This window comes from Panthera uncia, chromosome E1 (genome assembly GCF_023721935.1).
Source record: "Panthera uncia isolate 11264 chromosome E1, Puncia_PCG_1.0, whole genome shotgun sequence".
Classification (NCBI taxonomy): Eukaryota; Metazoa; Chordata; class Mammalia; order Carnivora; family Felidae; genus Panthera; species Panthera uncia.
Window position 1 is genome coordinate 36,496,226 of NC_064814.1, and position 27,696 is coordinate 36,523,921.

The 27,696-nt window shown below is 37.6% G+C and overlaps 1 protein-coding gene and 1 pseudogene across 3 annotated transcripts in view; both read right to left on the reverse strand.

Annotated features, from left to right (window-relative positions):
- Positions 1 to 6,236: 6,236 nt before the first annotated feature.
- TAF15 (TATA-box binding protein associated factor 15) overlaps positions 6,237 to 27,696 on the reverse strand; it is a 28,730-nt gene continuing 7,270 nt past the window's right edge. The window contains exons 3-17 of one of the 3 annotated variants that reach the window (XM_049636594.1): positions 26,786 to 26,837; positions 26,615 to 26,699; positions 26,430 to 26,532; positions 24,081 to 24,274; positions 22,915 to 23,035; positions 21,628 to 21,672; positions 15,584 to 15,618; positions 14,932 to 14,964; positions 13,606 to 13,715; positions 12,467 to 12,596; positions 9,706 to 9,798; positions 8,489 to 8,570; positions 8,284 to 8,372; positions 7,659 to 8,175; positions 6,237 to 6,371 (exon numbers count right to left, since the gene is read on the reverse strand). In XM_049636594.1, coding sequence (XP_049492551.1) covers positions 6,332 to 6,371; positions 7,659 to 8,175; positions 8,284 to 8,372; positions 8,489 to 8,570; positions 9,706 to 9,798; positions 12,467 to 12,596; positions 13,606 to 13,715; positions 14,932 to 14,964; positions 15,584 to 15,618; positions 21,628 to 21,672; positions 22,915 to 23,035; positions 24,081 to 24,274; positions 26,430 to 26,532; positions 26,615 to 26,699; positions 26,786 to 26,837 — 1,729 coding nt within the window. In that variant the 3' untranslated portion in view covers positions 6,237 to 6,331. The remainder of the gene's footprint in view (positions 6,372 to 7,658; positions 8,176 to 8,283; positions 8,373 to 8,488; positions 8,571 to 9,705; positions 9,799 to 12,466; positions 12,597 to 13,605; positions 13,716 to 14,931; positions 14,965 to 15,583; positions 15,619 to 21,627; positions 21,673 to 22,914; positions 23,036 to 24,080; positions 24,275 to 26,429; positions 26,533 to 26,614; positions 26,700 to 26,785; positions 26,838 to 27,696) is intronic. The other 2 variants (XM_049636593.1, XM_049636592.1) reach the window with 2 other exon arrangements.
- Positions 24,579 to 24,742, reverse strand: LOC125927759 (uncharacterized; annotated as a pseudogene).

Consider the following 27,696-nt stretch of genomic DNA (forward strand, 5'->3'; position numbering starts at 1 on the left):
AGGAGCAAACAATAATATAAAGCCCAATAGAGTGCCTAGCATCACACAGTAAGCCCTCAAATTGAGCGTTTCTCTCTTCTCCTCTCTTCAGTGTTACCATGTGTGCCTGTGACCACTGGAGGTTAAAAATGTCCTGCCACCCCTATATCCTCCCCAATCTTATTGAAGTGACCTAATGTGAGGTCAAGTTCTTCCCATCAAGCGGAGAAAGGTCGAAGTAAAACAGATGCTCCTTTCCATTCCCCACACTCCAGGTTCTAGAGTGGTCTGGTTATTCTGAATCCAACATGGTATGTTTCATTCAGATGTTATCTCCCTACCTACCCCAGTACTTTCAGATGCACGTTTTGCCTTACAGAGTTGTAAGTAAAAACACACAGACCAAAGATGGCAAAAATGGATCTTCCTTTCTCTTACCCACTCTGCACCTTTGGGCCAATGAGTAACCTAACACAAATTTCCGTGCACCTTAACAGCCTGTGGGTACAAACAAGCACTTATTACCTAATTTAGGCTCTCAACTACTATAAAATCCTGCCCACAGATCTCTAACCCCTCCTCCTACTCCTCCATATTTCTGGCTTTCTAGAGGATATCTTGTTACTCAACCAGGTAACAGTCTCTGCTCAGCAGTACCTCAATCCTAATTTCACCAATCCTCATCAGAAGACTTAAGACAGCCTTGAGCATAAAGCCCTGCAGGGAGGACCCACCATCCAGTACACCACGAATGTAGCAAAGCCTTCCCAATAAGTACCAAAACTACCTAGATCCAATACTCTGACAAACACACTTAATCCTAGCTGTGGCCAGTTTCTCTCTGAGGCCTGAAATGCCCACTTCTCTCAGTCGCCAGGATCTGTTGCTATTGCTCTTTGGACACCATCCAAAATGTATGTTCCCTCCTCTTTTCCCTCTTTCTAATGAAACCTCTGATATACCCTCTAATTCTGAAGGCAGGAAAAAAAAAAAAAAAAAAGCAATAAACACGCTCCACCTCTTCTTCCAACATTCTCATCCATCTCTGTGCCATAACTGAAATCTAGCTCTCTCTCCTGAATGCCATGACCTCTTCCCAAAATCCTAGGTGTTGCTCATCCTTCTCCATTCCTTCCAATGTCATCGTTGTCCTGTGCCTTTATATAAAACTCAAGTGTCTTGGCTCTCTAGTTACACCATCCTCTGGTTCACTTCTCTGTTTTCTTATTCGTTGCCTGAACCTCGGTCTTGCTATCACCATGATGTAACAACCACCCAACAGCCAGCTCCTCAGTTCTTGATCTCAAATACAAAGGCCTTTCCCTTCCACTCACTTTAGTCATCCACTTCCATGGCCACACCCAGCCCTTATCATCCCCAGGAATTGCTCCATCTCCGAAATCCTGAATATCTACTTTCTGACCCAAACCTTCTATCTATCCAGCTTATCCTCAGTATCAGTTCTCTGAATCTCATCAGTAACACCACTCTTGACATCCCTACATTCTCCATTAACTTGTTTTTTCTTCCTACTCAGCCTAGACTCCATCCATCAACCACTATCTCTACTCTTCTCATACCTCCAACAGGTATGAAACAAATCTGAAATTTTTATTCAGATTACTAGTATCTGACTAGTAAAATCTCTAACCCTGAATCAAACTGCCTCTGTTCTATAACCAGGTTGCTAATTAAATATGGGGAAAAATCTGGGGCACCTGGGCGGCTCAGTTAAGCACCCGACTTTGGCTCAGTTTTGTGAGTTCGAGCCTGCTGTTGGTCTCAGATCCTCTGCCTCCCTCTCTCTGCCCCTCCCCTGTTACGTCCTCTCTCTCTCCCATCCAAGTACTAACAAGGCCCGACTCTGCTTAGCTTCCAAGATCAGACAAGATCAGGTGCATTCAGGGTGGTATGGCTATAGACACGCTCTCTCTCAAAAATAAATGAAAACACCTAAAATAAATAAATAAAAATATATTTAAAAATTTTAAGACAGAGAAAAATCACACATCCATAGACTGTACCCATAAAACACTTGCCTCCTATGTTAACTAGGCTCTCATCATTGTCTGGCAACTTTACGGGTTCCTAGTCACAATACTTTCCTATTTCCTACAATGGTTATCTTAAGTCTTCTCTGCTATCTCTATCCTCACATTTACTACAGTCTCTTCAAACTATCATATTCCCCAACTCTCAGCAGACTATTATATTTTACTATACTCAGGGGATAAAAAGACATCACATGGAATTACTTCAACTTCCTGCCACCTCTGTTACAAGCATCCTTGTGCACAGTAAAGAGCACAGGCTCTAAGGCTAAATCCCTGGATTAGAATCCAGACTCTGCCACTTACTAGAGATGTGATCCTGGGCAAGTTGCTTAGCCTCTCAGTGCCTCTGTTCCTCACTGTACCCTCTGAAGCCCCTTTCAAGCAGCAATCAAAATCACACCATTTATCTCTTCTCTGAAGTGTTTCCTATACCTCCTTGGTTCACAGCATTGTTGTGAGAATTAGTTAACACAGAGTGCTTGTTAACAGTGCCTGGCACATAGGAAGCCCCCAATATATGTTAATCATCTGTTACCATCATTATCAGCATCTGCAACTATCCTTACCTCCAGAAATAACACAAGAGGCATTCTCCTGTTCTACTATAAATCCTTCACCAGCTTTCTGGTCACCATTCCTTCAAGGGATTTGAACATCAATCATCCCCATTTCCTTGCACGTAGTGTATAAACATGCTTATTTCTCACCCATCTTAAAAAATAACCTCCCACAAACCCATATCCCTGTCCAGATACTTCTTCTTACCTCAACCCTATCTCTAACCACCCTTTGTAATCAAGATTTTTAGTTGTCCACATTACCTGTCTCCATTTCTCTAATATCTATTAGTCATCATCCCACTTCAGTTTGGGTTCAGAATTCAATGCTCTACCAAAATGGCTTTTGCTAAGGCAGTGGTCCTCAAAAGGGGCAATCATGCACCCCAAACTGTGTCCCCAAAGGACATTTGGCAGTGTCAGACATTCTGATTGTCACAACTGGGGGCTGCTCCTGGAGTCTCGTGGTAGAAGCCAGGGATGCTGCTAAACATCCTGCAACAAAAAGGGCAACCCTCCATACCAATGACTTCTCCAACCCAAATGTCAGTAGTCCCAAGGTTGAGACACCCTGTGCTAAGGTAATTTAGAGCCTCCATATTGCTAAATACGAGTGCTTTCTATATGCACTCTGTATGACTTGGCCTGGCTTGAGCACTTGACACCACTAGCTTCTCCCTCTTTAAAATCCATGCTTCCTTTGGGTTCCACCAACACCTCACTGGCCATTTCTAGTCTCTATTTCAGGATCCTCTTCTATGATCTCTTAAGTATTAGTATTTCTCAGGGTCCTATCCTAGGCTCTTCTCTCTATATATACTGTCTCCCCAAACCATTAAAATCAACTGAGGCTCTTATTAAATGGCCACGCCGAACAGATTTCACTGTTTTGGAATAGAACCCAGCATCCTTGTGTTTGAAAAAAACATCCTTGCTAATTCTAATATAGAGCTTGGATGGTGAAGAACTACTCTAGACAGTCTTACTATATCCACTCAGCACTTTAATTACCATTTAAATATTAGTGGCTCATTAATCTCAAATCTGTACCTATAATAGATTCATTCATTTAGCCAATATTCATTGAGTTACCTACTCTGTGCCTGATACTGTTCTAAGCACTGGGGTAGAACAGTCAACAACAGACAAGGTTCCCTACTCTCCTGGAGCTTATATTCTAATGAAGAGAGAAACTAACAACCACAAAAAGATCATTTCAAATAATGATAGATACTGTGATGACATTATAAGAGGTGATAGGAGTCACTGAGGAGAGGCAGTATTTTAGATAGAAGGCCAGGGAAGAGGGTGGAATCTGACCCAACATTGCAATGAAAAGGAATCAGCCATCTGAATATTTGAGGAAGGTGAATCCGAAACAAAGCATATAAAGATACTACAGCAAAAGCATATTGGTACCATGAAGAATTAACACCAATGTGGTTAAAGCAAGGTTAGTATGGATAAATGTTACACAATAAGGTTGGAGAGGGAGACAGAGGCCAGTTCATAAGCATTCCGCAAGTCAGGGTAAGGAATTTATAGCCTACATGTAACAAAAGTCAATGAGGCACCTGGCTGGCTCAGTCATTAGAGCACGTGACTCTCAATCTCAGGGTCATAAGTTTAAGCCCCACGTTGGGTATGCAGCTTCCCTAAAATAAAAATAAAAGTCATTTAAAGCCTTTAAAAAGGCATGACATAGTCTGATTCACATCTTTACGGTATCATTTGGCTACTATGGGAAAAATAAACTTTACAGGAAAAAGAATGTATAGGAGGAGAGAAAGTGATGTGGAAAGGGAATCAAAAGTTGTTTAGTCCCATCAGAGTTACGAAAACAGAAAAGAAAGGAAAAGAAAAAAGTTCTGTTCAGTACATCTTAATAAAAAGGTCAAGTTAGGAAGCTGACTATAATCCAGAGTGAAGGAAGGCAAGAGGTCAAGACTAGAGGCTTAAATTTGGTAACCATCAGTGTATTAGACGGTATTTAAAGCCACAGCCTGAATGAGTTCTTCCAGGATGAAAATGAGTGTAAGTTGAAAAGGAAAAGGTGATTCAGAACAAGCTCTGAGAAACCTCCTACATCTGAAGGTCAGGCAGAGAAGCAGCAAAGGAAGCAGAAGTCAGTATAGAAAAAAAAAATCAGCATGCATAATGCTGAATGCCAACTTTCTAAGCTGCAGATTTGCACAACCCAGCTACCTACTCATTTCCCCTAATCTTGCTCCCAAACCTGTTCCTTTCCCAGTGTTTTCTATTTAAATGAATAGCACATCTACCCAATCACCAGGCTAGAAACCTGACTTCTCTCCCCATAATTTCTGACATCCAGCCAAATCCTGTTCAGTGTCCCTCCCTCATTTCTCAAATCAATTTAGTTATCTCCTCCTTGTCCAGTCACTATCTGAGCTCAGACCAATATCATCTCTCACCTGGCTTACCATTCTGTCTCCAGTCCAGCCTCTCCACAAGGCAGCCATCATCATCTTTCAGTTGATGCCACTCAGGTCAGGCTACTGCCCTGGTTAAAATCTTTTAATGACTCCCTATTTGGAGGCAGGGGAAAAATGAAATGCAAGAAGGACCTTCTCACCAAGCATGTTTACCTCTCCAGTCTTACCTTTTGCAGGGTCATCCTTGAACTCCTCCCTCTAACCACAATGTACTATATACAATTCTCAAATGCAGAGCCTGTTCTTCACTCTCTTAACTCCTGATTTGTTCATGTCATTAGTTTTCTGCTGGGAATACCTTTCCTCACCCAGCCTTCTTACATAGCCAACTCCTACTCTTCCCTCAAGACTTACCAAGCCTTCTCGACTGTACATGACTGGATCATGTCCTTCCAACCAGCCTTCAAAGTACCTTGTACTTAATTCTTATTGGAGTACTTGTCAGACTGTATATTGTCTGTTTGCTTGAGGGGCAACATATCTAGCATCTGGTGCAATGCCTTACCCTTGATAAGTGTAGGAGAAATAGTTCTTTAATGAATGCCAAGTAACATACCCAGCACACTGGTATCTTCACCCTGGCTTGTCATCAAATCCTTACTCTTCCTACATAACCCTTAGACTTCCACATTCCCAGCATCTAGAACGCTGCCCTAAATAAATGGCTCACAGCTGTAAACTGCCATTAAAGTGACTGTATCAAAACCATCTGGTGAGCCTGATATAGATTCCTAGGTCTAGCTCCCCACACTTAACAAGTTTTGACCAAGTAGACCTGGGGTGAGGCCTAGAAATCTAATCTTGATAACCTCCTCGGGTAATTCTGACATGCAGTCATTCTTGCAAATTACTACTCTAAACAGAGCAGGAGCTCAGTATTGTTAAAAGTAACGTTTTAAGTTAATGAAACAGAATGAATTTCCTAATTCTTTAGGGTTACAGTCTGCTGTAACTGAATCCTGAGTGTGATAGAACAATGCACTAATGTACAAAAGTCCACAAAACAAGCAGCCTTTATTGCAGTAATACAAAACACTTTCCATTTTGGCAATATTTTACAACGCACTTAGCTTCAAGGGTTGGAAAGGAGAGGTGGAAAACTAAATGGGGAAATTTCAATGGACATTTCTAAAAGAAAAACTGTCCCAGCCCTCCCACCCAAATAAAAATCCAAATGTCACTTAATTTCACTACCCAAGAAGAGGCCACGAGGAAAGCAGCAGGCAAAACTCTGGCAATTTCACTATGGATCATGTCAGAGACAAAGGAACATTCAAAACAGTCATCAGTATGGTCGGTTGCGCTGATCATTTCTGTAGTCGTTTCTAGGAATGAAAAATAAAGAGCCAGACTAAATTCTAATTTTCTACCAAGGGGGAGCATCAGACACTTCCTCAGGGTGCTGGTGACTGGCATCAGCTTGACAATTTCTGTAAGAATGACACCATACCTAATTTATTTCTCCACTCCTAGAAGTGCTTAATAAATATCTAATTTATCAGCTTTAAGACCCACAAAGTTCCTGGAAGATTTTGCTATCACTGAGTCTTAAAAACTTTCCATCTACAGTAAGGACTCTAAACCGCTGTCAAGCACTCTTAACAGACGAGTGGCATAACAGAAAAAGGAAAGCACACATTTTCATGTAAGAATTCTGGGTCTGCCACTTACTATGTGACCTTGGAAAAGTTACACAACGTTTCCTACTTCACAAAATGGGAAATACATCTACCTCATGGAGCTGAGGACTAAACTAAAGAATAGAAAGACGCTTCCACAGGATTTGCTATACAGTAAGACATGTTCAATAGATAATTACTAGTATCTAACAATTATATAGCACTTACTGTGGGCCAGGAACTGTCATTACATGATCTAATACAACTCCATGAAGGAGGTATTACTGGCCCCATTTTATAGATGGGAATGCTAATGCTCCAAAGGGTTAAGTAACTTGCCTAACATCACACAGCTAGTAAGTGGTGAAGCCAGAATTCGAAACCAGAGACTTCTTATCTCTGAACTTCATGCTCTTAACCATATGCTATACTAATTCTCACTACCCTATATTGCATCTGGCATACAGATGCTTAGTATAATAATTGAAGTTGTTTTTCATCAACTTTTCTGCCTCTACACCATTCATGTGCACAACACACTCCCATCAGTACCATCAGGAATTTTCATCTGGAAAAGGGATTACCAGACTCTCCAGAGAAACAACTACAGGGTGGCAGGTGTCACATGTGATCTCAGAAAATGCCCCTACGAAAGGTGTGCTCCCCTCACTTAACATTAAGAACCTCTGATTTACATACAGTTTCAAATTACCTCTCAATCTCAATTAACTTTAGCCATGAGAAAGATACCACAGCCATATACACACTCTCATACAAATATAGATTTATGAAACAATTTCCAAAACAAAATGAGTTTTAGAAATTTCTAAGCAGGAAAACTAAATGAATCTTCTCCATCCTAATTGAGAGTTTCCAATGAAAAATTCAAGTTCCAAACAACTGGACATTAAGAAAATGTGACAAAAAGGGCTCGGATCCTAAACCCTAGGAGCAGTAAAATAAAAAGATTAACAAGTACATTGTAATACTCACCTTCCTCCCATTTTGCCTCCATAGCCACCTCGGTCTCCTCCATAGCCACCACCACTCCTGTCTCCTCCATAGCCTCCACTTCGGTCTCCACCATAGCCACCGCCGCCACGGTCTCCTCCATAGCCCCCCCCACTTCGATCTCCTCCATAGCCGCCTCGGTCTCCACCATAGCCGCCTCGGTCTCCACCATAGCCACCTCGGTCTCCGCCGTAGCCACCTCCTCGGTCTCCTCCATAGCCTCCGCCTCGGTCTCCCCCATAGCCTCCGCCTCGGTCTCCTCCATAGCCGCCGCCTCGGTCCCCACCATAACCGCCGCCTCGGTCCCCACCATAGCCGCCCCCACTTCTGTCTCCACCATAGCCACCCCCACTTCTATCTCCTCCGTAGCCGCCGCCACCACTTCTGTCTCCTCCATAGCCACCTCCACTTCTGTCTGCACCATAGCCGCCTCGGTCTCCACCTCTTCCCCCACGACCTCTATAGCCCCTCTCTCCACCATAGCCTCTTCCTCGGAAATCTGCAAGGTAAAAATGCAAATCAGCAAGGCCAGCAGAATAATGTAAAGCACGCTTAATGCTAGTCAGAAGATAAATGCCATGGAATTGCTGTTAAAAAGCTGACCCACCTCCTCCTGAGGGACGAGAATCCTCTGGTCTGGGCTCATTACACTGGTTGCAGGAATTCCTTCGAGCAAAGTTCATATTTCCACATGATCTGAGAAAGGAGGAAAATAAAAATGTTCAATAGTTTCCAATTGATTCAGAACCCCCTCTTGCATCCTCTGACCCCAATCCCAACCCTATTACTGACAAAATAAATGAGATACTTACGGATTAGGGCAAACCCAGTCCCCACTTTTGGGGTCTCCACCTCTCCCCTGAAAGCCTCCACGACCTCTGTATCCTCCACGGCCTGGGGGAAAGAGGAGTAGGGGAGAAAAACTAGCAGTAAACATTAATGAAACAGAGGAAAAGCCAGAGCAAGTACCCATCAATAACTGGGCGGCCACCCCCAAAATGAACCCCTTATGGTAGGACCCTGATTCTTTTCATTTGAGGCTTTACTTAGTAAATCCAAGAAATGTGGGAAAAGACCGCAAGCACATAATACAATGCTTTATTTAATGCACTAAAAAACTTCAAAGTCCACTTTCTGTAATACCCTCCTTAGTCTGAGAATCTCAGTGATAAAGGCAGAGAAAACATATTCCAAATTTAAGAAATTAAACGCAATAGAAATGAATCAAGATGACGGCAACTGTATCAGGGAATTTATAAACTGGTCAGATTACCTAATTAAGTATCATTTAAGCAACTGTCTCCTGATCTCCAGGTGAATAAAAAACTGCTACACAGCTTTCCAAAGGGATTTCTAGAACCTTCTTTCAACTACTTTCTTAGCTATTATGACACCTTATTTACCCAATCTCCTTTCAGTACCCACTCTTACTTTAAGATATAAGGAAAAAGATGGAGTGCCTGGGTGGCTCAGTTGGAGTGTCCAAGTCCTCATTTCAGCTCAGGTCATGATCCCAGCGTCGTGGGATTGAGCCCTGTGCTGAGCATGAAGCGAGCCTGTTTGGGATTCTCTTTCTCTCTCCCCTTCTCCCGTGTGCCTGCGCCCTCTCTAATAAATAAAAATTTCTTTTAAAAGAATTAAAAACTAAGGGGTGCCTGGGTGGCTCAGTTGGCTAAATGTCCGACTTGGGCTCAGATCATGATCTCACAGCTCATGGGTTCAAACCTCACGACGGGCTCTGTGCTGGGAGCTTGGAGGCTGAAGCTGTGTCTCCCTCTCTCTCTGCCCCTCCCCCGCTTGTGCTCGCTCTCTCTCTCTCTCTCTCTCTCTCTCTCTCTCAAAAATAAATATTTAAAAAAATAATAATTAAAAACTAAAATAAAATTTTTAAAAATTAAAAAGAAAAAAGATTTAAGTAAAAAAACCTAGGGAGAGAAAGAAGTAGTAATTCACACAATAGAGACAGACCATGGACTCAAATTCAAACCCTCTGTACAATATCCAGGCCTATGAGCAACAAGTATCTTACCTCGCCGCCCACCTCCACTTCCACCTCCTCTCATGAATTCAGGTCTTCTGGTAGCAAAGGACACTTTAATGATGTTGCCATGGAATTCTTTTCCTAAGAAAAAAGAATATAATTTTAAAGAAGTGCTACTCCACATCTTACCTCTCAACAAAAATATAAAACTGTCTTGGAAACTTTTAGTTTCAGAGTAATAACAGACATATCCTCACAGAAATTCAAACACACTAGTATTCCAAAGAATCAAGGTAACAGTGTTAAAACATGATTATCATCTACTGAATAGAGCAGATCTATCACTGGGACCCAGTTACTTTTTACTGAGTAAAAAACCCACATCTAATATTTTTTTTATGGAAAGAGCCAAATGCAAAACCATGTGTGTAGTATGCTACCACTTCTTTTTTTTTTAATTTTTTTTTTTTACATTTATTCATTTTTGAGAGACAGAGACAGAGCACAAGCGGGGGAGGGGCAGAGAGAGAAGGAGACACAGAATCTGAAGCAGGCTCCAGGCTCTGAGCTATCAGCACAGAGCCCGATGCAGGGCTCAAACTCACAAATCATGGGATCATGACCTGAGCCGAAGTCAGACGCTCAACCGACTGAGCCACACAGGCGTCCCAACTACCACTTCTACTTTTTAAAGGGAATTAGTGTGTGGGTGTGCACATATACATGTGTACACATACCTTTACAAGTACACATACGCTATATATTCACTGCCTATTATGCTTCACTCTCAGCAGGGGAAAGATCACTGGGGATCAAAGGTGGAAAGAAAGCTCATTTTTCACTATACACTTCTGGTACAGTTTGAAACTTTTTTACCATATGCAAGAATTAGCTTTAAAAATAATACATGCAAAAAACTGCATACATATGTAATTACATACATGCACACATACATATATTCTGCAGCCTCACAGCCTTAGAGACAGGAATTAATCTTTTTATTTTGTATTAAACAAGAGAACTGACATATAAGGAAAAGGTACCCAAGGATTTTATAAAATGGTCAGAACTGCAGGAGCCTTAGCTCCCTGACCAAAGCACTCATCATTGTGGCTGGCAACTTTTCACAGTACCAGACAGTATAACATAAGAAGCCACTCACAGATCAGTATTTTCAAAGCTGTAGAATGAATGACCTGAACTATGGAGTTAGGTTTAAGAGGCTCATATGCCCTGTGGGCAACAGGCACAATAAGTTTTGAATATGTATGAGCAAAAGAGATTGCTTTTTAATTCACCAAAACTATGGCAAACACAGAAAAGTGAGGAAAAATGGACCTAGCCTTCAATAGCAAGGTGCTAGTCCTGACGGATTAATGCAAAAAGGTAAACAATATTAAGGTGAGGACAGATAGAGAATCCAATCTCATTTTTGAAGAGGAAATGCAATTATGTTTTTGAAAGACACAGGTACAATAATCTCAGAAGTGGAAGGGACCTCAGGTGTCTGTCAATCTAATTAGCACGGTTAAGTCCTTTAGAGACAGTGGAGCCAGACTGCCTCAGTTTGAATCCTGACTCTGTCAATTATGCTATGATCCTGGAAATTATAGAGCTTCTTTGTGCTTTAGTTTCCACATCTATAAAATAATAATAGAGGGTTTGTCTCATAGGGTTACTGTGAGGATCAAACTGAGGATCATGTAAAGCTTTTAGAATTATGCCTAGACTATAAACCACAGTTAACATGCAGTGTTACTTCTTATTAGGGTACAAAACAATGAATTTCTAATAACATGGGGAAATGACTGTTAAAATGTTAAGTGAAAGAAGCATGAAACAAAACTACATTTGGAATATAATGATAAACTATTTTTAAAATACATTTTAAGAGTGGAAGGAAATGTAAGTAAAAAATATTAGCCGGGGGTGCCTGGGTGGCTCAGTTGGTTAACCGTCCGATTTCGGCTGAGGTCACCATCTCGCGGTTTGTGAGTTTGAGTCCCGTGTCAGGGGGGTGCTGACATCTGACATCTGACATCTCAGAGTCTGGAGCCTGCTTTGGATTCTGTGTCTCCCTCTCTCTCTGCCCCTCCCCTGCTCATGCTCTATCTCTGTCTCTCAAAAATAAATAAATGTTTTTAAAAATTTAAAAAAAATATATACTATCAGGGCACCTGAGCATCTGACTTTGGCTCAGGTCATGTTCTCACATTTCATGAGTTCCAGCCCTGTGTCAGGCTCTGTGCTGACAGCTCAGAGCCTAGAGCTTGCTTTGGATTCTGTGTCTCCCTCTCTCTCTCTCTGTCCCTCTCCTGTTTGCTCTCTGTTCGCCCCCTCTAAAAAATAAACAAACATTAAAAAAAAAAAAAATTCTTTTTTAAATATTATCAACGGTTATCTCTGAGTAGAAAGGACTGGATGCTTTACTGCTTTCTTCTACTTTCCCATAGTTTATTTTCAGGGGAAAAATGTCTTACCATTTCTTCCAAATATGTATTAACTTTATATTTGAAGGGAAATTAATCTAAATTTACAAAGAACAGATTTAAGCAGGCCAACCCTCTAAATCTCCATCAGAGTGGCTTCAAGCACGAGGCATGATAATAAGGAAATATTTGAGACAAACAAGGAGAGAGCTCATCTGTCTCATTTCTAAAGGTATATAAAAACTCTGGCCTGTTTTTTTAATAGAATACCCACAAAAGTAAACATGAAAATAACCAGTCTACCAGAATATAGTTTGACTTCAAGACTGGACAACATTTATCCAAACTGCATATTGAAACTGTATGAATGAGGTATATACCATCGAACCAGTCAATGGCTGCCTTAGCTGAAGGAGGGTCATCGAATGACACTGTTGCCTCTCCTTTGGGCTTCCCTGTGTCCTTGTCTGTATACAGATTTATCATTGGTTTTCCAGTCTTCTTATTTGTCTGAGAAACAAACAAGTTGGTATTAGTGTTTTAAGAAAAAGTGATCATAAACCAGATAAAGATTTTTTAAAAAGGAATTCACATATACATACTACAAATACTATGTACCTAATATAAAAATGAGGTTATCTATAGGTTCTGAAAAGGAAAATTCTCTTAAGATACATTAAGTAAAACCCAAGCTATGAAAACAATACATAATACACTGTTTTATCTATGTATAATTTCTTTAAACCCACACAAAAAAATGTAGATAATGCTTCAGGTAAATATATACCTTATAAAACATTTAAAAAAAGGTCAGAAAGAATGTACACCAGGCAAATTTAACAGACTGCCACTAATGTATACACACTGAAGCTGGCTGGGATGGGAGTGGAACACAAAGAATGTTTACTCTTCAGAACTGTGTGAATGTTTTACATGTCATGAGTAAAAAATTTCTTAAGAAATTTTAACTCCCAAAGAAAGAAAAAACATGAGTATTACACAGAAACCAAACAAGAATTGCAAACTGATTTCAGGCAATTGCTACAATCTAACACTATTCTAACTGCTGCTTTCTAGTTGAAAACATGAAAATTACATGCATGAAACAAACAGTACACAAGACACAAGTAAACAATGAATAACATAGTTATGGAATAAAGCATTATATATTGGGCTAATGTACAGCTCAGTTCGCATATATTGGCATTTCAGAATCCATAAAATGTTCTCACAATCTCATTTCGTTCTCACAATTTTAGGACCTAGGCAGAGACTATTTTTAGAGCCCAAGATTGAAAGCTAAAGCTGTGGCAGGCTGTGGAAAGACAAACACAAGGAATAAAATTTTCATGTATTTAGCAAATTTAGCAAAAGGCCTACAGACATGGGTGATCTGTGTATAAGGGAATTTTAAGAAACAAACCTTACTGGATATGGGCTTACAACGTAATCTATGTATCTTAACTAGAATTTGTTAATAATTATGAGATTTTCAACATAAGCTATACTTTCTACTCACCTTAATAATTCCTATTTGCTTAAAGAACTCCCCTACTTGATCTGTAGACACACCCTCCCCAAGTCCTTGCACAAAGATTGTGTTGTTATCTGAATTATCAGATTCTGAATCTAAGGGGAAAAAAATTATGGTTAATTTTACATATCCTTGGTTTTACTGCATCCTGTTTAGTAATCAAGAGCAATAACTAATTGTCCAATATTCAACTGTTTCTATGACCAAAAGGAAAAAGAACCAATATACAAAAAAATCTTGTATCAACAGGCAAAGTGGTCACCAGTTTTTTGGTAGCAGGCCAATTCTTACAACTAAACTGCAGTTAAAGTGGATCAAGTCCACACTATGTGAAATACAGACCAATTAAGCAGATCTTAGAAATCTTGCTCTTTAGATTCAGATACAGGGCTAAAGTTCATGAAGAGATGAAGAAAGTTAGTATAAATCAGCATTCCTTTCTTTGGAGAGCTTTAACTCTTTATAGCTAATCAATACTTGTAAGGCTCTCTAGTAGAAAATTCTCCAAATCTGACACTTTGGAGTTCCAAGCAAGGCAACCACAAGTGCTGGTTTCTTGTCCATTGAAATAAACTTTGTAGATACCAGAGCGTAAGGGCACCTTGACACACACCTTACCTTACACGCACACTTTTGGATTAATACAACAAAGTAAGAAAGGAGTACAAAAATTCATCCATCAAAGGATAATTCAGAAATTGCCTTCCATATAAAATACTTTGGCATCTTAATAAAAATAAAAGTTCTGATTTCAATATATATTAAAAGTTTTTGCCTCCAATATATTTTTAATAACTAAATCATAACTCCCAAAAGGCTGCAGGTGGCCTTGAATTTCATTCAAAAATAAAAGCGACATGAAATGAGTGACTTCTGCCTAGAGTAAGACAATTCTCTCAGGTAGGAACTTCGGTTTCTTAAGCCCACTAGGCAGACTACCAATCCAATGCAGTATTTTCTTAAACATAGTTTTTCTACTTCTAATTCCCCAATGATACCAACTCTCTCGTCTGACATGTAGTATTTAAATAAATAATGTTAATTAGCAATAAAAAATCAAGTTTTTTCTTCACAAAAGAAAAAGCAGAATATGGGAAACCACAAACACAGCAATTTTCCCCAGCAAACTTTCCAATCAATTTCCCTGAAGTTTTCTTTCTGATGTATTTTTAGAAGTGAAGCTCCCCAATTCCGGAAGCACTGTCAAATTAAATCTTCCTCCTGTCTTAACTCCTCCAACTTTTTTTCCTTGAAAAATTGGAAAACTAATAGTCTCTTAATGGCAAAGTCACAAACTACCATAAACCTTACCAGCATCTGGTCTGGGTCCATAATCCCTGTGACCTAAGGGAAAAGAAAAGAAAAAGAAAAAAAAAGCTATTTAAAGCAACTCATTAGAAATCATGAAAAAATAGTAATAAAAACCAAGGCATGAAAAGTCAAAACTTCCAAAATCCTTGAAAGTCAACCATCACAGATTTACAAAGTAAATATATAAATTAAGTTTTATTAAGTTTAAGAAATCAAGATGAAAGTCACTATTTCCTTAAACTTGTCCCAGACAGTACCCGCCACTTTGGCATTATGCTAGTTATCACTTTTGTTAAGCTCTGGTTGTGAAGGCTGATTGGAAAACCCTAATAATTTAAAAACACCATGTCAGCTACCTTTATTAAAAAATGTATTGTCAAAATCCACTGAAAGTCTCATTCATTGGTCACCACAGACTCTTTCATGCAAATTCACTGCGTAGAAACCCACTGGACTGTTTGAGATCAACTCTGACTTTTTAATGTTTTCTTTGACATATATATATGTATATATATTTAATTTTTTTAAAGCACACAACACACACCAGCCTCAACAGAGTAAGAAAGGGCTTAGACTGCGTCTGCGGGATATTGGTGGCTTTTAGATTTATATAGCATTTCCACTGAAACATTTTGGGATACTCAGCACTTACCACCAAAATTTTTGAAGCCACCGCGGTCACCACCACTGCAGAGGAAAAATTGAAGAAATGATTTCTTCCTTAAGTCTCTAATGTGCTGAGCCCTGGGCTCAATCTACACTTAACTGTCATAAGTAGAGCGCCTAGGGAAACAGTAGCACCTCTAACTTTCCAGTAAATTCTATTTCATAGACTCCAAAATGTTTTCACCTAAGTGTTTTCCCAAGAATCTATTTCCACAAGGGTTCCTTTTCAAGTTTACTACAGAATGTATCTAAACTACTTTTAAAATCTTCCCAACCCCACGCCAAAGGGATTCTATTCATATCATAATTTAAATGCTGGAGGCACAGAATGAAGAATGATAAACTAGAGCAAACATTCTTTCCAAGGGGATATTTTTTAAAATATGAGAATAAAGGAAAAAGACTGGAAGAACAATATAAAGCTAGGTTAAGATTTTGATAGCAGAATAGGTGAGGTAAAAACTTTAGTATGTTCTACTGTGAAACCAAATTATGGGTTTTATGAGATTAAAAAAAGGTATAAATATACACAAAAGTGAGCCTGAAAGTAGTCTTAAAAAATCTCAAATCATTCAGAAATATGATAAAATGAGCACTAAAAGAAAGCATAACTTAAAACAGCCCTCCTATATCCAATATAATATACTAGATCTCCTCATATCAGAGCTACTGAGATTCATGCTGCCAAATGCTCTGTTAACACCAATCAGTAGACCAGATCAGAGACAGAATGCAACATACTCCAATATCCCAGCTACCTACAAGAAAATGACTCTATCTGGCATATTTCCCCTACCAGATAAGTCAATAGTCCTTGTGTGTATAAATTTATATAAAAAAATCAAGACACTGTCTAAATACTCATACATTAAAAGCTTTTCTCTTGACTGAAGTAACCCTCTAGAATTCATGTGCTGTCATGGAAATAAAAACACCCAGTTTTCAGATGGTGATATCTAATATTCTACTACAATTAATCTTCTACTATAATCCAAAAAATTAACCCAATACACTAACGTCTCTTCACTGCTTAAAGCCTCTCCTATAATACCAACACAGCCCCTTCTAGTCTCTAGATAGATGGCTTTTCTGAGCCATCCTGAAAAAATCACCTCAACTAAATGAGAAAGCATTCTTCTTTTATAAATCTCTTCTGCTACCTTGATGTAAAAAATATCCCCTTGCAACCAGCTTAGTATAGACACATGCATCTTGATCTGCTATTAATTTTACTTGTTTTCCAGGAAAACTATAAAAAAAAAATAAGGCTATTTCAAGGCTATAGAGACAATATAAAGCTCAAGTCTTTTATATACATATAGTTTCCCATTGAGTCTCTAAAGACCCGTCTTTCAGAACAGTACCCAAGCTCTCCCTACACTTCCAAATGACCTGTGTATCACCACTTAACTCTTTTAAGAAAGGAGAGCCAACAGAGAATAAACTGCCAAAAATCTTATTATTAGAAACCAAAATATCTCTGGTTTCTTCAAAGATGATCATGAGAACTCAAAAAAAATTTTTTAAAGTGAGGAATGAACTAGTGAAAATATCAAGCCCATATTCCTGTCAGGAGGTTAAAGTCCCCAAGATAAAGTAGATTCTTTAAATAGGAAATTTTCAAGTAAGTGCTAGAAGAGACCCCTTTTAATTATTTTGCGGTCATGTTAACCAAATACCAAACTGTTCATCTGGCCACAGTGGAAAGAAATTTTGAAACTGTATACATCAGCTAATTCCTGTCATTTCTATTCTGGCCAGCAACATAACTTTGAACAATAAAAAAAGCAGTATCACTGCAAAATAGAAGTGCTATAAAACAAATGACATTTGGGCACCTGGGTGGCCCGGTCAGTCAAGCAACTGACTTCAACTCAGGTCATGATCTCATGGTTTGTGAGTTTGAGCCCCGCATCAGGCTCTCTGCTGTCAACAGAGCCTGCTTCAGATCCTCTGACCTCCTCTCTCTCAAAACTAAATAAAAACATTAAAAAAGTGATATTTGAATAGGTTTATTATTTCCTGTTTCTCCAGAGAATGACATTTTAACTTAAGTCACATATACTGAGCATTTCCTTTGAAAATACAGCAGCTGCTTAAGATTTCAACACAATGGCCATAAATATGAAAACACCATAGTCCGTTTGAGAAAGTACTAGTCTTCAAACTAAGAGACTCAGGATATAGTCTTTACTATCACTGATCAATCTTGAAAAATTAGACAAATCCGTAATTCTCCTAGGCTTCAGTATCCTCCTTCACAAAATAAGAGTTTTTACATCCTTGCTGCTACTCAAAGGGTGTTCCAGGGAAGAACAGTATAGGCAGAGCCTGGGAACATCTTAGAAGAGCAGCATCTCAGGCCTCACCTCATACCTACTGAATTATAATCTGCATTTTAATAAGATCCCCAAGGAATCCCCACATGTAAAGTTTGAGAAGCACCAGTCTAGATGATGTAGAACTCTAGGTGAAGCTTTCTTTCAAGTTCAAATGTTTCAATCATTTTTCTCTTCACTTATTAAGAAATTCCATATTAACATATTCTATTACAATCCCTTATAAAGAAATTAATTATATTAAATATACTAAATAAACCTCAAATAGCACTAGAAGATGGGCCTGTGGTTAAGAATCTTTCAAACCTGTAGTCAAGTTTCAAGTCCCTTTTCCATATACTAAGTTAAAGCTTCAATTAGGCCAATGAAGTTATGTGAAAATCTAAGCCAAGATGTTACCACAACAATTTTTCTTCCCAGAAAAAGCAGCAAACTTGTACACATAAAGAATTCCTAAAGTAAATATATATTAAGGTGAAGTAGTAGAGGTATTTAATGTAGAGTTTAGACACTCAGATTTATGGCTGAGCCCCCTGCATAAGAACCCCAACTGTATATTCTTGACTCAACTACAGAAATTGTCCCCCAAGTTCAAAACCACAATGAGCAGCCTACCCTAAGGTAGACTCTGAGGGTTCTTCCACTGTTACGGTATTACATATTTAGAGAAAATGGTCATTCAATTTCAGATATTAGTCGAGAAAAAGTTCTTTAACAGAATCTCTACTACAAATCTTTAATTTAAAAAAAATCTAGGGGCGCCCGGGTGGCTCAGTTAAACGTCCGACTTTGACTCAGATCATGATCTCGCAGTCCATGAGTTCAAGCCCCACCTCAGGCTCTGTGCTGACAGCTCAGAGCCTGAAGCCTACTTCAGATTCTGTGTTTCCCTTTCTGTCTGCCCCTCCCCCACTCACACTCTGTGTGTGTCTCTCTCTCAAAAATAAACATTAAAAAAAAAATCTAAATATGTCTATTCAAAGACTTAAACAGCCAAAAAGTAAAAGGACAATACAGAAAATTCTGTTCCCAGAAAATCCATTATCTAGAGAGAAAAAGGAACTTAGCTAAAATTTTTAAAAGACCAGTTAAAAACAAACAAACAAAAAAAAACAACCACTGTGCTTATACTTTCATAGTAAATCCAAAATACAATTTTTTAGGTGTGAAGAAGACTAACACTAATTCCAAATGTAAATGATTGGATGGATTTAAATACCATTCTCAACACTAGATATATTTATGTTTTATTTCCTCCCATATCTTGTATTATGTGGTAAAAAGGCTCTCTGGATTCAACATTTACCCACATTTCAGAAAGCCAATATATCTATCATTCTAGAGCTACACTGTCCAATACAGTATTCAATAGCCACCTGTGACTAATAATCATTTGAAATGTGGACAGTCTAAACTGAAATGTAAATATAAAAAAAATATACATTTAGATGCACTCTAAATACAAAAATACAAAATGGATTTCAAAGTCTTAGTATGAAAAAAGCAATGTATAACCTCCAAAATTTTTGTACTGATTACATGATAAAATATTTTGGGTATATTAGATTAAGTAAAATATATTATTAAAATTAATTACACCTGCTTACATTCTTTTACCATGCCTACTAAAAAATTTTAAATTATACAGGGCACCTGGATGGCTCAGTCAGTTAAGCGTCCAACTCCTGATTTCAGGTCAGGTCATGATATCATGATCCGTGAGATCAAGCCCCATGCCAGGCTCTGCGCTGATAGTGCAGAGCTGGCTTGAGATTCTCTCTCTCTCAAAATAAATAAAGTTAAAAAAATTACATATGTGGCTCACATTTGTGACCCATATTACATTTCTATTGGGCAGTGCTATTCTAGTGATATTCTATCACCTGAACATTTTAAAGGGAACTAATCAAAAATTCCTGTAAGACACTCAAAATTCAAGATGACTTTTTTTTAAGCTTAAGATATTAAAGCCTGGGGGCACCTGGGTGGCTCAGTCAGTTAAGAGTCCGACTTCGGCTCAGGTCACGATCTCGCGGTATGTGAGTTCAAGCCCCGCGTCGGGCTCTGTGCTGACTGCTCAGAGCCTGGAGCCTGTTTCAGATTCTGTGTCTCCCTCTCTCTCTGACCCTCCCCCATTCATGCTCTGTCTCTCTCTGTCTCAAAAATAAATAAACGTTAAAAAAAAAAAAATTAAAAAAAAAAAAAAAAAGATATTAAAGCCTGAAAAGAGTTACTTAATTTGATGACTTAATCATGAAAAATGGCAATCTATAAAGTTCTGGCAATTTTGCAATGCATTCATCACAATGCTGAAGTTAAAAACACATAGAGATCTTACAGCCTTAAGCTTCTAGTCCACTAAGTGATCAATTTTAAATGACAATTAGATATTCATTCTTTTTTGCTGCAACTGCTTTTTCAAGAAAAACACTGTTTCCTATAGTCCCTATAATTTTCACACATTTTCTTTCATATTTGGAAAGCTGACAGCTTTTTTGGTTTGTATTCTTCCTCTAGCCAAGCAATCATACAACCTGAGTCTAAGAATACCCCATCCTTTACAACATATCCCACCCTCACCCACAAACCATGCTCCTTCTTCTTTAAATATAAACCTAACTAATGCCAGATATTCTTTAAACAGCCCTGAAAGGATTGTATTTTCAACCTTGATGTAATTTTTTAAGTAAGATGATTAGAAACACAAATGGGAGTGTTGATGACGACTAACAAAAAATGTTTGGATATTTTTGGTACTTAAATGTAAAACCAAGTGTGAAAAAAAAAATCCTGAAACTGGGCATTTTTACTCTAATTCAAAATACTTTATCCCTATAAATAAGCTAAAAAGCACATCTTGAGCAAGATATTGTAACACATGAAAATCACATGAACTTCAAATTTCCATATCCGTACATGAAGTTTTACTGGAACACAACCATGTTTATTTATATATTGTCTATGGCAGCTTTGGTGCTACAAGGGCAGAGGTAAGCAGTTACAACAGAAACCATATGGCCCAAAAAGCCTAAAATATTTACTACGTGGCCTTTCATATAAAAAATTTACCAACCCAATACAAAGAATAATCATCATCCACGTGGATTTCTAAAAAAGGCCCTTCATGAACATGCCATCTACTGGCTTGGGGGGGGGGGGGAAGGATATAGGTAACAACTGGACAAGACCCCCTCCCCCAATCCTACCATGAACTAGATCAGTATCATTTTACTTAAGATATAGTGGGCTTCTACATAAGATACTGTGTGAAGAGATTCTAAGCCTAAATACAATTTGAAAATCAAAAACTTAGTTCATGATCAAGTCTGGACCAAAAATTATACTGAAATATGTTGCCAAGGAAATTATAAAAGTGATTAAAAATAGGACTCTCAAGTTGGTTATGGTATGGAGCTTCCCTCTTCTATTAAGAGGTTCATTCAAGGCCCTTTCAAATCTCTGATTCTAAGATGAGTCATCTCTCAAAGATGAAAATGTATTTTTAAAGATTTCCCTACCTGCCTCCTCCTGAAAAGTGGGATTCTACCATTTTCAGACACTGTCATAGTATAATAATTTATAGCATACAGCTTCCTTATGAAGAAAATTAAACCTATGATATCCTGCAAAACATGTAGCATTCCAAAGAAGCCAATTATCTAAAACATATTAGCTGGAAAATTAAATATACCTGTTGGTTATCTTGTTTGGGATTCTGTTTGAGGTGAAAGGGAGGCTATTAGGTAGAAAGTAAGCACCATGTCACTTAACACTGTTCACTTACATCCACATGATGGCAGGCTGCTCACTTTGATAATGAAGAGCACACAATAACATATTTGTATATTGTAAACTGACTTTGGTTATCAATCAAAAGACTTAATGTTCAGTCTTATAAACATTTACCAAGTAAGTTTAGGCTTTAGTTTTTCCATAATATCAATATACTGAATACTAAACACAGAGAAATACAAGTCAGTGACCAAACTCCTGGCTCACTTGAAGAAATAACAGTGCTGTATGTCTCTCAGGTCAGCTGAGGGGACAGACAGTCCCTAAGATGCAAAAGAGTGAACTGGTACTGATATATTATTAAGTGTCAGTTAACAGGCTACTAACAATTTCAATTCCCAAGGAACACAGTTATCTTTTAAGGCCTGTGTACTTTACACATGAATTTGCAACCTGAAAACCTCACCTGAGTGTCCTCAACAAATGTCAGTTATTTTTTCATTCTTGTTTTTAGGGCCAAAGTGCCAAATTTACAGATATATTTAAAAGTAATTTTAAAACCAACTTCATAACATATACCAAAATTAAATACCAAAACCTGATAATACTAGCAATAGGGAAAAGGGAAGCTGGAAAAGAAAAGCTGAATTTAAAAGTCTTCTTTTCCACAGCTTAGTCTGAACAAAATACATAGTGACAGGGAATGCTGCACTAATTATTCCAATAATTATTTGCTAAAGAAGGGAGACCAAATAGTTTAATTACAAAAATCTTTCTCATTTGCCAACCCCACATTTATATTCTATCACCTAATATTTTCTCTTCCCAAGGGGATTCAAGATTAAGGAATAGCTTCTCTGCACTCCAATCTAAAATTAACTTACCTTTTATTTTTTACATATATTATACTTGGATTTCCCAGAGTCATCATTTAAAGGAGTTTAGACTCTATAGCTCTGGCAGGAAAAACATATTAAGTGGTTTAATCACAACCAAAATGGGAATGTTCTCCACTGGTGTTTAATATACACCACATAAACGAACTACTAACACAGCCTATCCTCAGGTAATTTATGTGACATCTGAAGACTGAAAATCAATTTTGAATTTCTGCCTTCTTCTCTAAAACATAATCTACTTAAGCCTCTTAAATCAGATGCTGGAATCAAACCAGCTAAGTAAAGCCACAAAAATTTTAAAAAATTAAAGAGAGAAGAAATGTAGGCACCTATACCTAAATACTTACCTTGATCCTGTCATAGGACCTCTTCCATCCTTGTCATATCCCCCACGCCCTCTACCTCCTCCCTGTGACCCGCCATATCCTCTATTATCTTCTCCATACCTACTCACATCACGACGGTCATCTACAAAAAAATAATAATAATAATATACACATGAATAAATAACCATGGGTCATTTCTGACAAAGGCTTCCCATAACATAATCTTGAATGGCTCTTTAGGTTATACATTATATTCTTTGGAATATGGCACATATATACAGAATTCAAATGCAAGCCATCAAAAAAACATCTGGAATTAAATGTGTTTGGGAATTGTATCTGTGTCAAATTCCGTCCTGCTACGTAGTCAGATAACAAAATGGTGACATGGATATCACCATTTTGATGTGATGGTGATGAGGAATAGCTAAAGTGCAACATTAGGTACAGAATCTTAATAAATTAGATGAAAAGCATAACCCTAATCTTAAAAAGTTATTTCTTCACCTCAAAAATACTTAAATGTAAATCAAGCAGGGACAAGAAATAACAATTTTAAAACTGAGACATATTCAGTGAATATGTTCACTGAAGATATTCAGTGAATAAGCTTCCACTTTTACTCATTCACTTACTTATTCAATTATTCAACAAATATTTATTAAGCACTTACTATGAACCAGGCTCTATAGTAGGTAATGAAGGTACAAATGAGTAAGACAGGACTTGTGCCCTTGAAACATGGACAAATTCCTAAATATCAGTGGTACAGTCTAAGTGCTACAGGAAAACAAGTGAAAGAAGGGCTGGTCCTTCTTAGATGAGGTAAGAGCTGGTCCTTCTTAGATGAGGTAAGAGAAGGTTAATTACTGGTGATTAGTTTCTCTATATCAGGTATACCACCACTACCAAAACAATGGTAGCAGCAACATTGTCAAATGATCAAAGTTAACTGACACAACAAAGGAAATTCAGGTAATCAATCATCAAAAAGTCATATGACCATTTGGGAGTTTCTGAGAAATTCAGAAATGGAAATCAAATAAAGTAGTTTTAATGGCCATAAGAAAGAAGAACATATATTCAAGGTCACTCTGAATTTATACAAACAACTAAAATCCTGTAGGTCTTTTAATCCAGAACTCAATGTAATTCTGAGAGGAAAAAAGAAAAATAATATATCATACCTTGTGTGTGGTGGCTGTAATTCTCTCTTTGTGAATGATAGGACTGCTGGTTTTGATTATAGGAATCATGCTGCTGACCATAATTTGACTGCTCATCATATGAACCTTGATGTTGATCATAGCCTGACTGCTGGTCATACGAATCTTGTTGACCATAGTCTGACTGGTCATACGGAGGTGCTCTTCCACCTTGGCTAAACAGAAATCAAGAATTGGAAATTTATAGAAGGATTATGTTCACTGTAGCAAGTTGACTGAGACTGACAGAAGGGGCCTGACCAGCTAGACCTCAACCATATTTAATACTACTTTCTGATGCAAAGGATTTAGTTCTTTTATCTACAAAATCTCCTTATCACCAGTGGAATGGCCTTCAAACCAATTGCACTATCACTCAAGAAATCCCACATTATGAGGAAAACCACATGCACCTCTGAAAACACTGGTAAAGCAAAAAATCACTATGCCTGTTACCATCTCCTTGAATTTAAAAAAATTAAAGGTGCCACAAAGTACAGTAATATGTCTCTAACAAATATATCACAAGTGTTGAGTCCTTTTAACAGTTACACTAAAAAGCTCTGTCATTTAACAACGTTATCTCATAATATTTGGGGGACTATTCTCTTCACTTGATCTTAGCCAAAAGGCTGAGAAGCGATGGGGGGGGGGGGTACTATTCTCTTATAATTATCTTTACAACCTATATTACATTCTCCTAAATATCTTCAATGATAGCTTTCAGATTTTTAGAGGAAGGAACTTGCTTTGTGATGCCATTTTTTTTTTTTTTTTTACACCTGAAAATAGTCTACCAAATAATGAGACTACTTTCTTATTATCTCTGGCAATTCAAAAAGAAATTTCTAGGTATGTTCTGAGCAACAGTACTATTAATTACCTGTTCTCAGGATGGGGATGTTAAAAGGAACGTTTAAATTGGATTTGAGTTCTAATGTTTACTTTTACAAAAAGGGAACAAAAAATCTCATAACTTAATAGTCACATCTTATTCTGCATCAGATGAGAAGAATCTAATAAAGATCAGTATGTTCCCCCAACTCTGTACCCAAAGCACATCACATCAACAGTCAGAACCCTAGTGCTTCATCTTTTTTTTTTTAATTTATTGATTTTGAGAGAGAGAGTGAACGGGAAAGGCAGAGAGGAGAGAGAGAATCCCAAGCAGCCTCCATGCTGTCAGCAAAGCACCCGACGTGGGGCTTGACCCCCCAAACCGTGAGATCATGAACTGAGCCAAATTCAAGATACTTATCTTACTGAGCCACCCCGGTGCACCTAGCACTTCCCATTAAAATTGTGGTCAGACCAAATCTAACACGTTTCTTTGGTTTACATTTACATGTTATGTTTCCAAAAACGCATCCTTATAAAAGGATTCTTCTAAATTTAAAACTAACCAACAAGGGTTGAAGACATCTTCCTTCTACTCTATTTTTCTACTTTTCAAAACACTTTCATATCTATAACACTGACAATGCAACCTCATAAATCTTTCCCCAATGTTTTTATTTAACTGAATTTCACTTAGAATAATTTTTTTCACTGCAGAGAGAATACTAGTAAGCTCAGTTTTTGTCTCATTTTTCAGCTATGTAACTTAACAGGTTACATAATCTTAATAACTTCTCTTTACCTCTGCAAAATGGGGATAATTACTGACACTATGTCATAGTGGTTAAGGATAAATTAAGGAATGCAAAAGCATTTTAGAAAATGTAAAGCACAATAAAAAAAAATTAAGTTGCTATCACTAAAATTAGTAATAAGAACAGCCTCCTCTCATCTGAAACTTAAAAACTATAAAACCAACCCCCCCCCCCCAAAAAAATACTTAAACCTGTAAACTTGCTGGTATGTATTTACCTACCTATATTAATAAAATATATTTAGAGTATCTGAAATATGTGGATAGGTTTTGGCACTTTTTAAATATTTTTGTCCCTAAAAAGGTAATAAAGGTAATACATTAAAATTGCTAAAAAATAAAATGGAAATAAAAGTAAGCACTGAGAAGTGTCCTTTTATAGCTAGGTTTTTATTTAATCTCAGGTATAAAGCAGAGGTCAAAATTTTCCTTTTTAACATTTAAATCATGTGCATTTACATACACCTCAACAATAATTTTACAAATAACCACATCATAAGAATCAAATGACATTGGTGACAATTTCCACATTTATAACACAAAACTATGAAATTCATACTTCATCAAAACTTTTCTGAAAAAATGTTTAAAGCTAGGAATTTGATGGCGAAGTCTATTTAATACCCGAAGTGTTATTTCCACTGCCCGACATAATCTCAGTGCCTTTACTGTTTCCTTACCCTCCTGATGATTCCGTGTTTTGCTGTCCCTGGTTATTATAAGACTGCTGGCCATATGAGCTCTGCTTTTGATTCTCATAACCACTGTAGGACTGTGAATAACCTAAGGTTGGATGGATATACCATTTAGTAAATGATCTGATTTTTAAATTTCTAAAACAGCAAATTTAACAAACGAGTCTAACCTGATTGGCTTTGTCCATAGCTAGAGTAGCCGCCATAGTTCTGTCCATATGAGGTATCAGTAGTTTGTCCATAGCCAGAATAGCTCTGAAATTTAGGTAAATACAAGTTTCATCACCTACTTAAGATAAGAATAATTATTTATGAAACACATAATTTATATTTTAACCTACTTGTGGTGCTTGTCCATAACCTTGGTTGCCTTGATTTCCATAGGAAGAATAACTGTAAAAGAAAAATGTACTATTTGAAAGAGATGTGCTAGAATTTTAAAAGCTTAAAAACAAAACCAAAAAAAGCCCTATCTTCATTTTCAACTTTCAACTCCATACAAGCTTTTCTTCTGAGAAATTGTCAATCTGCCTCCTAGAGTCTAAATTTAAAGGTGGTGACCAAAGAATGTAAAGACATAAATGAAGTCACTCCCAGACCTCCTGAATGCCAAACAAGCACCAAAAGTTTCACTCTAACAATATCCCACAAATAAAACTTCACTAGAGCTAGAAAATCTCAAGAGAATTATACCTGCGTGTGGGAGTGACTACATGGAAGCAAAACCCATAATATCTGAAGCAGAAAAATGAGGACTTTTTAAGTTAGTGCTTTCATCAAATTAGCTGTTTTTACAGGTTAATTTCTTCCTACCATCTGCCTTAAATCTGCCTTTATCTTCCTAGAAAAGGCACCATAGGCACTAAAAGTCCAATTTTTGTGCCTCGGTAGAGACATGTGTATCTTCTGAGTCTTATCACTGAATGAAATTATATTGTGTCATTGCACAGCCTAGCATATAGTTCGTTGACTGAATAAATGTACCTTCCTCAGAACTGAATTTTCTTCAATTTTATAGCATGTAAACCCTAACAAGTCAGAAACAAACTTTCTGAATATATGCCTGCCAAAATAAGATAAAATATCTGCAAAAAAAAAAAACAAAAAAAACAAAAAAAAACACCTTATTATTCTAGAACTATCAAGTACTAACACAATTTTACTTTATAAAATACATTTCAGTGAATAAACATTTGCTAGTTGCCTATTATAAGGTTAGCACTATCTTAGGAAAATAAAAAAGTCAAACTAG